The sequence below is a fragment of the Rhipicephalus microplus genome, chromosome X (genome assembly GCF_043290135.1).
Source record: "Rhipicephalus microplus isolate Deutch F79 chromosome X, USDA_Rmic, whole genome shotgun sequence".
In the NCBI taxonomy this organism is placed as follows: domain Eukaryota; kingdom Metazoa; phylum Arthropoda; class Arachnida; order Ixodida; family Ixodidae; genus Rhipicephalus; species Rhipicephalus microplus.
In genome coordinates, this window is record NC_134710.1 from 2982407 (window position 1) to 2996810 (window position 14404).

Genomic DNA, 14404 nt, shown 5'->3' on the forward strand with positions numbered 1-14404 from the left:
CTGGTTTGCCGCAGTGGAAACAAAGGAGTTGACAGTTGGCAGTGCGTCGGTTCGGAAAACTGGCAGTCACTGAACAGGCTCCTGTTGGCACCAAGGCAAGGTAACAGGCTGTGGCTGAAAGGCCGCTTCCTCTTGGGAAGGTAGATAGCGGACAACATCGGCATATGTCAAGGAGCATGGCTCAGGAGGTGGTGCGGGTGATGGAAAGGCTTGCCACAGCTCTTGGTGCGCGATTACCGCTACAGAAGCAGTGGCGTACCAACTTTTTCGGGAGGGGGAGGAGAAACAAACCAACCTCACTCGTCCGCCGGGGTGTGTATATATATATATATATATATATATATATATATATATATATAATATAATATAATATAATATAAGGGAAAGAAGTGTATACCTATGGGCTCGCTTTACTTGTTTTGACACAATAATAATGAGATCTAACAGACAATGATGCCAAAGAATGTATAGGGGAAGTTATTAGAACCAAAATAATATAAATAAGAATAAAAAAAGTGGGTGAAAAAATAACTTGCCATGAGGAGGAATCGAACCTACGATCTTCGAATAATGCGTTCGATGCGCCAACCACTGAGCTATGACGGCTCAGAGGTTGACATATATATATATATATATATGTCAAGAGAGAACATATAGACGCTCTCGCACTTCAATATGAATTTGCATACACTGAGGTGTTACCACTCGCTTTCTTAGATACCACCAAGTTCAGTCACTCGTTAACAGGCTGAGGAATGGCACACTTAGCCTGATTTCCGCGTCCAAAACAATTCGTCACACTCATCGACTTGCAACAGTTTTGACCGAGTAGCGGTGACAATATATCCTTTTTGAAGAAAATATACGCGGATGTTGACCGTAGCTGCCCTGACTCCATTGAAACCTTCTGCTCTATGGCTCACATGCTCTGGCGATGTCCCACGTTGCTTAACAACCTTCTCTCAAGCAAAGCTGAATTCGAGGAGGCCATAAGAAGCACGGAACTCAGCAGGCAAATCCAGGCAGTCGAGAGGGCCCAGGAATGGGCGGAGCGTCATGGTGTTCTGTCCTCTAAGTGGGCACGGACAGCAGTTACAATGGCCCCTCGTTAGAGGGTCCTGCAGTAACTCTTCTGGTTCTATTAAAGTTTGCTGTCTGTCTGTCTGTTTCAGAAGCTCCAAATGCTTTGACCGGTCTTTAAAATGTTTGCTCAATCCCATTCATAACTTCATCAACAAGTAACAGCAGAATAAAAGCATGAAGAAGTGATGTGATATTATAGGGCCCTTTTTCAGCGCTTGTCTTCTCTGCAATACTACAGCACAAGACGCAAAGGCGTCGCATAGGTAGCTTGCACCACGAAGAGCCCACAAGGAAAATCATCACAGAGGGAATGTTGGCGAAATTTCACTATGTTGTAACATTGCTTTGCAACATTTTTCTCCCATAAGAGCACATTTGAGTGATTACTGTTGTGACGGAAAACTTCACCTCACTTATTGGTTTTCCCAGCATGCAGCAAGAGTGACCACTATCAAAAGTGGGGGCGGCTCAGCCCCCCCCCCCCCCTACATTTACCTAAGGGGGTGCTCACGCCCCCTTTGCCCCCTGGCTGATGCGCTTATGTGCAGAAGTGACTGGAGTTTCGGTAGACAGTTCTTCTCCTAAGGTTGGCCTAATAATTTGTTGTAGACAGGTTTAGAAAACGGCAGTGTCCTAAACGGCGGCACATACTAGTGTGTGGTCAGCCAGGCGGTCAAAGTGGCGGCATCGTTGCCAAAGTGACCCCTCGATGACAGTCGTCTTTTCGATAAATTCAGCTACTGTTGTTGGCAGAATTCATACAAGGCCGGCGAAGAGTGGTTCCGCAACTCTCCACATTAGATGATGAACTTTCCTTGGCTAGGGCATGTCATGGTCAGCGCGGCGAAATAGATGAGCCAAATCCTCTGCAACATGGCGACGGTTTCGTTCGGATTTTGCACGCGGGCTTCATTCAGCTGTTGTGCGTAATCCCGCCGGTTCACGCTCAGAAACGTCTTAAGATGCTTTGGTCGAAAATTGTCCCATGTTTGGAAAGTAGCCTCCCTGTTCTCGTACCATGTGAAAGCCCTATTTTTCGCCGTGAAGTAGGCACGGCCAAGTTTCTCTTGTGGACTCCAGGGATTTACTACCGCTTTCAAGTGGTCGAGCCAGTCCTCGACATCCTGATACGCTTCTCCATCAAAAACACGAGGACACTCAAAAGTTGCCTGGAAGGTGCCTGGGAAGGATGACCTGTCCGGGCAGGATGGATGGATATTCGTTGTAGGAGCCACCATGGTGGTCACAGTCAAGTGCTCCGGACTTGGGCCTAGCGGGTGCCGGCTGAATCGGTGTACTAAAGTCGTAACGAGAAGTTGGGGTTCCGTACTGGGTGTACAGTCCCAAACAAGGCTTTCCTGCATCAGGGTGCAAGCACCTCCACCAGTGTCGCGATGCGAAGACAAAAGTCGTATTGAACAGGTAGAGAAAGCAGCAGCTGGTCGGTCATTTTATTTACCATGCACTCGAAAGTTCGTCTTCCTTCTTGTTACTACCTTCAGCATAAAGCGTGCAAATGCACGTCTGCACTGTCCTCTTTCTCCTTGTTGCAGCATGCACATAGAAATATTGGGTCAAAGAAAGAACATTTAGTCCTTAAATGTTCACTCCTTTCCTTCATTCATAGCAAGGGTCTTGTGCTGGTGCACTTGGTTCCTTCTGGTAGTATATGAGGAATTATTGGTCAGCTGTCAGCTATAAGTTCACGTACTACGCGATGACAAACAGGCAGATAAAGAGTGTGCCACACTCGCTGTCATGGCTACTGGCAGCTCTGACTGACGCTCCCACATTTAGTGCACAATATACCCCTTTAAGGAGACGGGGGATAGCCGCTGTGGTAGCCCATTTGATGGAGGATCGGACGCGTTATTCGAAGGTTGTAGGTTAGGTCCCTGCTGACGGCAAGTAATCTTTTTGTCCACTTTTCTTTATTCACATTTACATTCCAATTACTTCTAATAACACCCCCCTATACTTTCTTTGGCAAGATTGTCTGTTGGGTCTCATTGATATTGTGTCTAACAAAGAACAACCAGCTCTAGAAGCGAAAGTTAGGATATAAAAACAGCGCAAAAATAGAGACAAGGACAGCGCCCTGTCTGTCAAGAGTATCGATATGACGACGTTGGGCTGGGCCGGCGACTGACTGCCCTGCCATGGTTATTGATACCATATATATATATATATACACCTGTAACCCCTTAGTGGCGCCGTCTGTTAGTGTGTTAGGGTAAGTGACGTCACCTAGGATCAATATAACGAAATACAACAACACTGCATCTCTCTCCAACATCTACAAATTCAGTCTTTTGGGTGGGACCACACACCTCCCGGACCTGGTAACCTGGTGGGGTATGCTGTCAGGGTCTGCGCCGGTACTCGTATCGTGCTGCTGGCCATGTGATGGTTCCTCCTGGTCGAGTCTTTGCTCCTGGTTTGGGCCCGGGCTCGGAAGAGAGACCGGGGTTGACACATTGAGATCTGGGGAATAATGCACGAGATGCTGTCGGTTTCGTTGTATAGCTCTGCTGGTAGTTTCCACGATGTAGAATCGTGGAGGCTGGCCCCGGCTAAGAACTTGGGCCCGGCACTCCACTTCAGTTACCCACACATCGTCTCCTGAGGAGAGGTCCGGGAGCTCTCTCACCCCATGCCAACAGTAAAAGTCCCGAGTTCGCCTTTTCTTAGCCGCGGCGTCCTTTTGGAAGACGACGTCTGGTCGTGGTAGGTCTGGTGACAGCTTGGCCGAGTCCCTGGGATTGCGTGTTTGTAACCGTCGCCCCATGAGAAGTTGGGACGGGCTGTACCCTGTGACCCCTGGTGTGTCACGATACGCCAGCAGTGCCAGGAACCGGTCGTTGCTTTTGCGAAAAAGATCCTTCACAGTCTTAACAGCCCTTTTCACTGCACCATTCGATTGAGGATAACCAGGACTGCTAGTGATGTGTCTAAACCTATAGCTCGGGGCAAAACTTGAGAACTCGTGTGACAAGAACTGGGGGCCATTATCACTTCAAAGCACTTCCGGTATGCTGAATCGAGCCATGACACTCTTGATAGCCAATATCACCGCTTGCTTGGCTGGAAGTGTTGCATAGCGTGATAACCTCTGGATAGCGTGAATAGTAGTCCACGAGCAGCAGAAAATTTTGTCCCTCCAAGTGGAATAAATCTGCACCCACTTGTTGCCATGGGTACTCCATTGAAGGTGTTGGCAGGAGAGGCTCGGCACGCTGGACTCTGATAGTTGCACAACATTCACATGTTTTCACCATAGATACGATATGTTTGCCTATATGAGGCCACCAAACAGCATCACGTGCACTGGCCTTGCATCGGTTCACACCTTGATGACCCTCGTGAAGTGAATCCAAGACGCCCCTCTGCAGAGCCTCCGGAATCATCAGATGCCCTCCTTTAAGTAGCAGTCCATTGGACACGGTCAGTTCCCCTTGGTACTTCCAATACATCGAGAGGTTTGATGGCACTTTGTTTTTTCAAGGCCAATCTTGCCTGCAGTACCTCACGAGGGTAACGCACTCGCTATCCATCATCTGGTACTGACGAACCGCTTTAAGGCTAACTGGTGCGCCTTCCGCGATGTTGCTGACGACCTCGCTGACGTACAACTCCACTTGGTTTTCTTCTGCTGGAGACGCTGATGTGACGGGGGCTCTTGAAAGGGTATCAGCCATTGCCAGCAGCTTCCCTTGAACGTACAATACTATGTACTGGTACCTCATGAGTTTCAGTTGAATCCTTTGGATCCTTGGTGGTAAAGCATCGACATCCATGGAACCAAGTAAGGACGTGAGTGGTAAGTGATCGGTCTCGATGGTAAAGTAGAGGCCCCGGACATACTCGTCAAATCGCTTGACAGCCCATGCAACTGCCAAGCCCTCCTTTTCCGTTTGGCTGTACCTTTGCTCTGTTGGTGTGAGGGAGCGCTATGAGCAGGCTACGGCTTTGCGCTCTTCGCTCGGTTGGTCTTGTAGCAAAATAGCACCTAAGCCAAACGAACTGGAATCTGCGGATATGATGGTTGGGTACAGTGGGTAGTAGTTAGCCATACAGATGTTGGACGACATCATGTCTGAACTTTTGGAAGGCGACCTGCTGGGCCAGTCCCCACGCTCAGTCACTTCTTTTGTTGAGCAGTCCTCGAATGGGTGCCGTCACCTCTGACAGATGGGGTAAGAACCGTCCCATGTGGTTTACCATGCCAAATAGTCTGCGGACGCCACCGACGTCGACAGGAGGTTCCATGCTCTTGACAGCGGCAAGCTTGTTTGGGTCCGGCGAACTACCGCTGCTGCAGATAACTACGCTGAGGAACTTGACACTTGTGACGCCGAATCGATATTTCGACTTGTTCAGTGTCAGCCTGGCGTTTCTCAGTCGAGCCAGCACTGATTGGAGCTGGCTGTCATGTTTTGCACGGTCGCGGCCGAAAACCAAAACGTCGTCAATCATGTTTACGACGCCGTCTTGACCCTCGAGAATGTAACTCATTTGGCGCTGAAAGTATTCGGGGGCGGACGTTATCCCGAATGGCAGTCGGCGGTAGCAATAACGTCCGAATTGCGTTATAAGTGTTGTTAATTCTTCAGATTCTTCTGCCAGTTTTATTTGATGAAAACTTGATGTAGCGTCAAGCTTCGAGCACACCTGAGCATTACCCAGTAGTCCCAAAACTTGGTCTACGGTGGGCAAGATATGGCACTCACGCAACACTACCTGGTTCAACTTGTTGAGGTCGACGCAGATGCGGTATGAACCGGATGCCTTTGGTACGACGATCATACCGGCACACCATGGTGTAGGCTTTGTCACGCGTCTGTTCACGCCCTCCGCTTCAAGTCTGTCCAGCTCCGCCTTCAAGTCACCGCGTAAAGGGATGGGCACATGCCTTGGGACCAGCAGCGAATAGGGGACAGCATCTGGTTTTAGGCGTATACTGCACGCTTCTTGCAGCTCGCCCAAGCCACTGAACAGCTTGTCTGATGCCGCCTGGTTGCCTTGCGTCTCGACCACCAGGCCCACGAACTTCACCACACCCAGCTCTTGGATAGCAGGAAATCCCAGAAGTGGCACGGCTTGTGACCGAAGTACGTAAAGTCGTTGCGTTGAGGACTTGTTCTTCCATTGCAGAGTGGCGGTAAATGTTCCCAGCATGTCCAGCGGTTGTCCCGCCGGTCCTGAAAGCTCCCCTTCCGGTGGCTCAAGATATGGCGGAATTCCAGAAAAAGTACTTGGGACGACTGTGACCTCGGAGCCGCTATCAACTTTGAAGCGTAGAGGCATTCCATCCACTTTTACATCCACGAACTTGGCCCGCTCTTCGCTGTTCGAACCGACAGCACCCAATTCCACGACGGAAAGTTGCTTGCTAGCCCGGCAAACCACTGCGAAATGGTGCTTTCTTCCGCATTGGTTGCAGGTTGCTCGGCGTGCGGGACATTCTGATCGCAAGTGTAAGGACCGGCCACAAAATCCACAAGGCGAAGAAACATGCATCCATGGGGCAGCTGCGTTGCGCGTCTCTCGCTGCTGTGGGCGGTTCTGCATGACTTTCGCCACCGTGTCCACGTTTATTGAATCGTGATGCGTTATCACTGCTGGCGAACATGCTGCTGAAAAATTTGCCCTTTCCTTCTCTGCGTCTTCCGCTTGACGGACACAAATGTGCGCCTCTTCTAACGTAAGCTTAGGATTGCGGCAGAGCTTGTCGGATAGCTTCGTGTCACGAAGGCCAACGATAAAACGGTCGCGGACCAGTCGCTCCTTGATGTCCCGTGAAGAGTATTGCATCGTTTCACCATGTTTCCCAGTGCCGTGAAGAATGCGTCAGCTGTCTCCCCTGCCTGTTGAACACATCGGTGGAACCGTGCGTTCTCGTACAGCTCGTTGACGGGGTGTAAGAAGTAACTGTCCAGCTTGCCAACGATGACGCTGTACTTTGAAAAGTCTTCGTCCCGTACTTGCAATGAACACAAGATGTCCCGTGACCTAGTGCCCATGCAGTATAGCAGCGTTCTGACGCGAACTTCATCGTCCACCGCATGAAGACCTGTTCCAAAACTGTAGTCATCGAACTGCTGACTGTAGTCGTCGAACTGCTTTGCCAAGCCGCTGGGTTCTCGAAGACGAAATGGGGTGGCGGTTGCAAGTTAGGCCCAGCGATCATGGCCACCATGGCTTTCCCGCCGGTTGCCCCAGGTAGCTCCCTGTCCTTGTTCTCGCCCAGAGGCATTTTTACTATGATGCAAATCCCACTTCTGACACCATGTCGAGAGTATCGATATGACGTCGCGACCTTGGGCTGGGCCGGCGACTGACTGCCCTGCCATGTTTATTGATACCATATATATATATATACACATGTAACCCCTTAGTGGCGCCGTCTGTTAGTGTGTGAGGGTAAGTGATACCACCTAGGAATAATATAACAAAATACAACAACACTACACTGTCGTCATTTCTTCAGTCCATGTTTCTATTTTGGGGTGTTTTACAGTCCAAGGAACAACAAGAAGCCCTTTAAATGTACACTTCCATTCCATTAAATGACTGGTAAATGAAATTTGAAGGGAGCACTGACACAAAAATTTTGCACCGTGCTTTTTTTGTTGCAATAGGTAACTTATGATTGATTTATCCCGACTGGAAACTTCGTTTGCAAGAGTGCATAAAAGTTATTTTTAGCTGGGGAAAAATAGCGCAAAAAGAATGAGGACACTGAAACACATTACACATGCAAGCGCTGAACTTACAATTCACATCTTTATTGCACTGACCGCCTTTTTTTATAGCACACCAAACCGCGCACACCATTTCATTCAATCTGCTAAACAAAAGCAATTGATTTCAAATATGTTCTAAGCTATGTTTGCCCTTGATATTTTGTAGCTGTTGTGTAAGTCTCTAAATAAATCTGTCTCATTCATTATCTCGCATCCAAAATTTTGTGTCTGTGCTGTTTTAAAATTTATATGCACAAGGCTTCTTCCAGCAGTTTATGTAGGTACAAGTTAGCAAGACATAAAAGGCGTCATGCTGATGACTGAAGCACAGCAGCCTTTGTGACTAAAGAACTGAGGATCTCGTCGCCTTGAGGATGTCGATATAGAGTTCATCTAATTTTGACTTAGCCTTCTTAAGTTGTACAGGTCTACGTTAATGTTTCCTGCCAAAAGGACTGAGTGCACCCCCGACAAGCATTGTGAACTACCCCACACTGCGTGAATTCAGTTTACTTATCTAATGCTAGATAGTTTATTAAAACCAAAAATAATACCTAATAAAATCACAGCTACTTACAGGATGGTAATTTTTTACTTGATTTATTGCAAAAAACTACTGAACAGGCGACTTTTTTGTTTAGTTTTTTTATAAAGATTATCAAAATGAGGTCATTCATGCAGAGTGCATGTTTTAATGCATGTTACTACGATCAAGATTCAGAATTTCATCTGCGGCAAAGGCCTGTGAAAGGTGGCTGAGAACATGCACTCGCATTCCTTATTTTTCCCATTACCAGAAATTTTGCGAGACATGGTCAAATAGTTTGGTTGCCAAGGACCAATTTTTATAAAACCCATTAAGTTGCTAACTGACAAACAGCAGCCTAACAATCTTTTTAAACATGCGAGACAGCAGCATACAACATAGCTGTTTCTTGGACAGGAAAAAAATGTCACAGGTTTGCCGCAAAGTCGAAGCAATGAATGCGATAGCAGCTAATTGAAAGGTCACGCACAAAATGGAAAGCAGAAAGAAAAGTGCCCCGCGTTTCTCACACACAAATGACGCACGAAACGTACTCACAGGTGCGGATTCACAGGAATAAGCGTCTCATTTGTTACATCGCTGTGTCTGAAAAGCGTGCACTTTTTGCAAACGGAGGCTACAATGATTGCAGTGACCTTTGTGCATTCGGTAACTACAGCTGAATTGTTCTGAAGGCAGCCAAGACATACGATTCTCCCCTCCTCCGCAAGATAAGAGCGTATGAGGGAGCATCCATTCCTTTCTCTAAGTAGGGCAAAGTACGCGTAGTAGATTAGAGCGGGTGCCACCGCGCAATGTGGCGACGCGCGCTCATTGCACCATCTTGCTGGTAATGCTGAAAACGCAATTCCCCCCAAAATGCTTGTGAGCAGCGGTGAGTGGCAGATATAAATACCTAGCCGTTTGAATGGTGAAGGACGTGCTTCGGGTGGCTCAGTAGTTAACGCCTCGCTTTCACGACACAGAGGTCCCACGTTCTATTCTGCATGCCAGAGTGTTTTTGTTGTTTTTTTTTTCTTTCTTGCACTTTCATGTATATAGATACGTTTACATATACGGTGAGTGACGGTGACATTGACGCCGGCAGCAAAATCCAGCCGAGAGTGTCCATATGATTGCTATCGCAATAAAAATTGCGTGGAATATTGATGTAATTTGTGCTTCCATACAGTAACTAGAGTATTGGAGAAAGCTTCATTCAATTACACATATGAACTGTATCACAGAAACATGTGAGCTGGCTGATTGTCACAACACCAAAGAGGATGCAAGAAAACAAAGAGCTCGAAGTTAATTTGATCTTCTGGAATTTTATAAATAAATGTGCATCCATGTGAGTATAATGTTGTGACATTTAGAGCAGGAACTTGAAGGCAGTCTTGGGGCAACCACTTTATTTGGGCACAACTTGGAGTGCTAAATCACCGCCGGTAGCATCTGACAGGCACAGCTGCCCCGTTGGCATGTCACATGAAAGAAACCTCAGGGCTTGGTACCACACACTGTTTTTACCCAGCAGTGTTCCAGCTTGCACCGGTTATCAATATAAGAACTGAATGGGACGCGATAATGTCATTCTCACGTGTCCATACTAGGCACCTACTTTGGCGCGTGTGAAGACAGTAACACAAATGATAAAAGCGCACTTCCATCACGTCAAACCAAAAACATCACGTGGCTATATGTATATTTAATTAAACACAGTACAACAAGCTTCACATAAAAAACTGTGTTAGAAAATGTAGGACTGATAGCTGCTGCAAAAAACTGATTGGCTGCTCCAAGGTGGGACTTCAATCAATCAATGTATCCATCATTTTTATTTTGTTCTTCACACTCGAAAGAGAGGAGACAGGACTAAAAGCTACTACAGCTTGAAAGAGGTCTAGCCCACTTTTGCAAATGACTGCAGCACATTGCAGAGAAAAAATAAGTGCAACACACACTAAAAAGAAACTAATGTGCAATACAAAATACATTTTAAATAAAAAACAAAGTTTGTATTCATCATTACAGATTTATAAATGCACACACAAAAAGTATGTGCCTATGAATGAAAATGGGCATTTCCCCTATTTACATTTTTGTACCCGATACACAAGTATATATAAACAGTTCTTTATATGCACATGTATACGCTCTTTAGTAACGTGTTCAACGCAGTTTCGACACTAGGGTAAGAAAAGATAGAAAATCAGAAAGAAAGATATCATGCACAACGTGAGTATTCTCTGTGGCACGACCTACAAAATAGTCTTATTTCTTGATTAGAGTTGCACAGAGGATCGAAATTGGCCTATGTAAGTTTATTAAGTATGATTGCCACAGTGTGTTTTAATGATTGTTCATCATACTGATTGCGACATGCCATTCTTCCTTATGCCTAGTGAGATGAATACTGCGGTTTACGTTCAAATCAGCCAGCAAATATGTAATAGAATTATTAGACTCAAAGTATGACTTGTTCGCTAAAATTAGGCGATATTTGTATAAAAAAATACAGGTAGAATATTGCCACGTTCCTTCCTCAAGTTTAGTTATCACCCTGTTACGCTGTATGCGATTCTCAGCGCAAACCATGCCTACAGTGTTCGAGAAGCTTCATGACTGCAGTAGATCATTTTGTTAAGATTACGCCCACTTCGTGAGCATTTCAGATTATTGTGGAATTTACGTTGCCACTAGCGATAACTCTAGATTGTTCGATGGCGAGTGTATAAATGGTGTCACGCTTCGCCGCTTGTCAGTTGACCGAGGGCTGACACTGCATTCGCCGCTATTAGTGCAAGTTTGCTACTGTAAGCCGACTTTTTGTTTACCGGGCACAAGTTCGCCCAAATCTGGAATTAAGTCCGATGTTTCATGCTATAGGCCCATCTCCCTTACATGTACAGAATGCAAGCTTCTAGAGCATATAGTATTAAAATGCATAACCACATACATTGAACATCACTACATTTTATCGCCATGTCAACATGGTTTTCGTAGAGGGCGCTCAACAGTAACACAGCTAGTTGAATTAATGCTTAAAGTACACGGAATTTTGTAAACGACGCTGGGGGTCCTGTCCATTTTTGGCCGGTCTTTCGGGCGGGCGAAGAGGCGGCCCAGTGTACATGAAGGCACGTGCGGGATGCGAACCCTTTCCTTGAAGATCCGCCCCAACATCTGGCTGGTTCCCTGAATGTATGAGACGGGCACGCGTTTCGGGGGGCTACCAATTAAGGTTAATTGGGGTTTTCAAATTCTCTGTTGCTCTGCGCAGCGGGTGGTGGCGCAGAGCAACAAAGGAGGTGTAAATATTAAGCTGAATGGCTATAAAACAACAATTAATATAATATAATATGAATAATAATTGTTATACTATGAATATACAGAAAGTAACTTACGAGAGAAATACACCAGCACTGTTATGTCTGAACTCGGTGTTTCTCGAACCATCTCAGAAAAGCTTGATGCATAGTTTCTGCTGCTGTCCAGTGACCAGCAGCTTTTATAAGAAACACAAGAATAAAGCCCTTGCCAATGTCATACAAAGAAAAGGGCTGTGCATCAATATTTCATACATGTCTGCAATATTACTCTCTTTATTAACATAGCTTGGCTCCTTCACAACACACTAACAAAGCATGTTGGGACACTTGAGCTGAAAGTCGGCACAGCGTAAAGAAATTCTAGACAATACATGAATAATACAATTATTCTAATACCGACCTTCTAAATCATCTGCCCCTATCTTTATTTTTATTTGACTTTGCAATTGTTTGTCTTTCTGCATATAAACCATAACTTTTGTGTTTCTGGCATTTATTCGCAAACAGTTCGCTTCAGCCCACTTTTTAAATTCTTTGAGCGTTATGTTTTCTTGATGCTCAAGTTCAGTTTCAGATGTAGTGGTAATAAATGTTGCTGTGTAATTTAGATAAATTTTGCCTGTTTCGAACTGTTTGGCATGTTATTTACATAAATTTTAAATAGGAGTGGCCCAAGGATACCCCCCTGCATAACTGTGGCTCCTACAGCCTGAAAACTGCCCCGCCCCGGTGGTCTAGTGGCTAAGGTACTCGGCTGCTGACCCGCAGGTCGCGGGTTCAAATCCCGGCTGCGGCGGCTGCATTTCCGATGGAGGCGGAAATGTCGAGGCCCGTGTGCTCAGATTTGGGTGCACGTTAAAGAACCCCAGGTGGTCAAAATTTCCGGAGCCCTCCACTATGGCGTCTCTCATAATCATATGGTGGTTTTGGGACGTTAAACCCCACAAATCAATCAATCAACAGCCTGAAAACTGTACTTTTATTTTCCTAGCTCTGAATATTGTGCTTGATGCAATAAGTATGATTCGAAGAGCTCTAAGGCTATACCACGTATACCGCAAGCGTGTAGCTTATTCAGTAAGTATTTTTAATTCAGAAGATGAAATGCTTCAAAGAAATTGATGTAGATTCCCATAATTAACTTTTTATCATTAAAAGCTTGTAAGATTGTTATTTTTTAGCTTAAAGAGCAGTCTCGGTGGAACGGCGCTTCCTAAAGCCATGTTGATGATCAGCTAATAAGTTATTTTTGTCTTGATATTGTTACGATTGTGATGGGTTTATTTACACTGAAAATGCCAGCGCTCAACAGTCTCTGCCGAATCACCATCGCTCGAGAGCGTCCTACCTCTTCTTCTTTCTCGCTCTTTCAGTCTGCGTTATAATATGATAATATTTTAGCATAAATAATCTTCTCAGTGCCTTTTGAGAATATCGGTAGAAGTAAAATTGGGCAATAATTAGATAGAATTGAACAGTTGTATCACCTTTTTTAAAAGGAGGCTGTACTCGAGCTTTTTGCATGTCTTTCAGAAATTGGCCAGACGATAAAATCTGGTTATGAATGTGAGTAAGAACAGGACAGATAATGTCAAGTACATGCTTTATAGTTCCTATTTTAAAACCATCAGTGTCTTGCGACTTACGATTTTTAGCTGAACCGATCGAAGAAAAAACTTCAGTGCAGTTGGTGGAACCGAAGAACGATTTTGCGATAATGTTTTTAGTGGCAAGAGCATAAGAGCTGCTGCTATGTAAATTATTTTCAGGATTTGCTTAACAAAGAAATTGTCAAAAAGATCTGCTAGTGTTTTGTGAAATGACAGTTCACCTTGCTGATGAAAGTTATCAGGAATAACATTAGATTTAGTTGGGAGTAGCAGTGAGTTTAAATTTGATCTGCTGCAGAAGCTATGCCAAAATGGTTTTGATCGATCACATCACTGTAAATCGTGAATGCTAGTTAACCACTGTCCCTGAAGATTGCCTGTAACATGGAGGCTCAGCATGCAACTCGAGGACGACATAGTGGAAGGACCAGAAGGTGGCACCTGAAGAGAATAACGGGGCTTGAAAGGCCTTGCTGATAATGATTGTGCATTTCTTTGCAGGGGTTGCTCATTCCTGACTAAGTGTGTGGAGGTGAGGCGCCAGGGAGCGCTAGCCGTCATTGTGGCTGACAGTGACCTGAGCAATGATGAGCAGTATGTGGATATGATGGACGACAGCACACGGCGCAACTGCAGCATACCAGCAGCGTTCTTGCTTGGCAAGGACGGCTACATGATTCGCCGGGGCCTGGAGGCACATGGCCTTCGCAGAGCGCTGATCAACATCCCCGTCAATGTTAGCGGTGTGCCTGCTCACCGGCTGCGTCAGCCACCGTGGCTTGTCTGGTGATGACAATAAAGGACCCAAGCACAGAGGTGGCTCACTAATGAAACCAAAGCCACATTTGTGCAAATTCTACATGTTAACGAGACCCACATGCCCATAGTGCATTCATTTTTATTTGTCCTTTCATTTTGGCATTGTCAGAAGGGTCAGGGAAGAAAGCCTTGATGGTTTCCCGGTGGTTGTCACAAAACACAAGACTCGTGCTTACGTTTTTTGTCATCAACATCAGCAGATAAACAATCTTATTGTTGTAAGTAAGCTACAAGAGATGAGTGCTATAGTGCATGCCATTTGACAAGGGAAAAACAAGCTACATT

At 45.7% G+C, this 14404-nt stretch overlaps 1 protein-coding gene across 1 annotated transcript in view; it reads left to right on the forward strand.

Annotated features, from left to right (window-relative positions):
- The window catches only part of LOC119175618 (protease-associated domain-containing protein 1), a 55766-nt gene extending 41594 nt beyond the window's left edge, over positions 1-14172 (forward strand). Inside the window, exon 4 of the mRNA XM_037426520.2 lies at positions 13802-14172. Within this exon, the coding sequence (XP_037282417.1) occupies positions 13802-14090 (289 nt within the window). The 3' untranslated portion in view covers positions 14091-14172. The remainder of the gene's footprint in view (positions 1-13801) is intronic.
- The last annotated feature ends 232 nt before the right edge of the window (positions 14173-14404 follow it).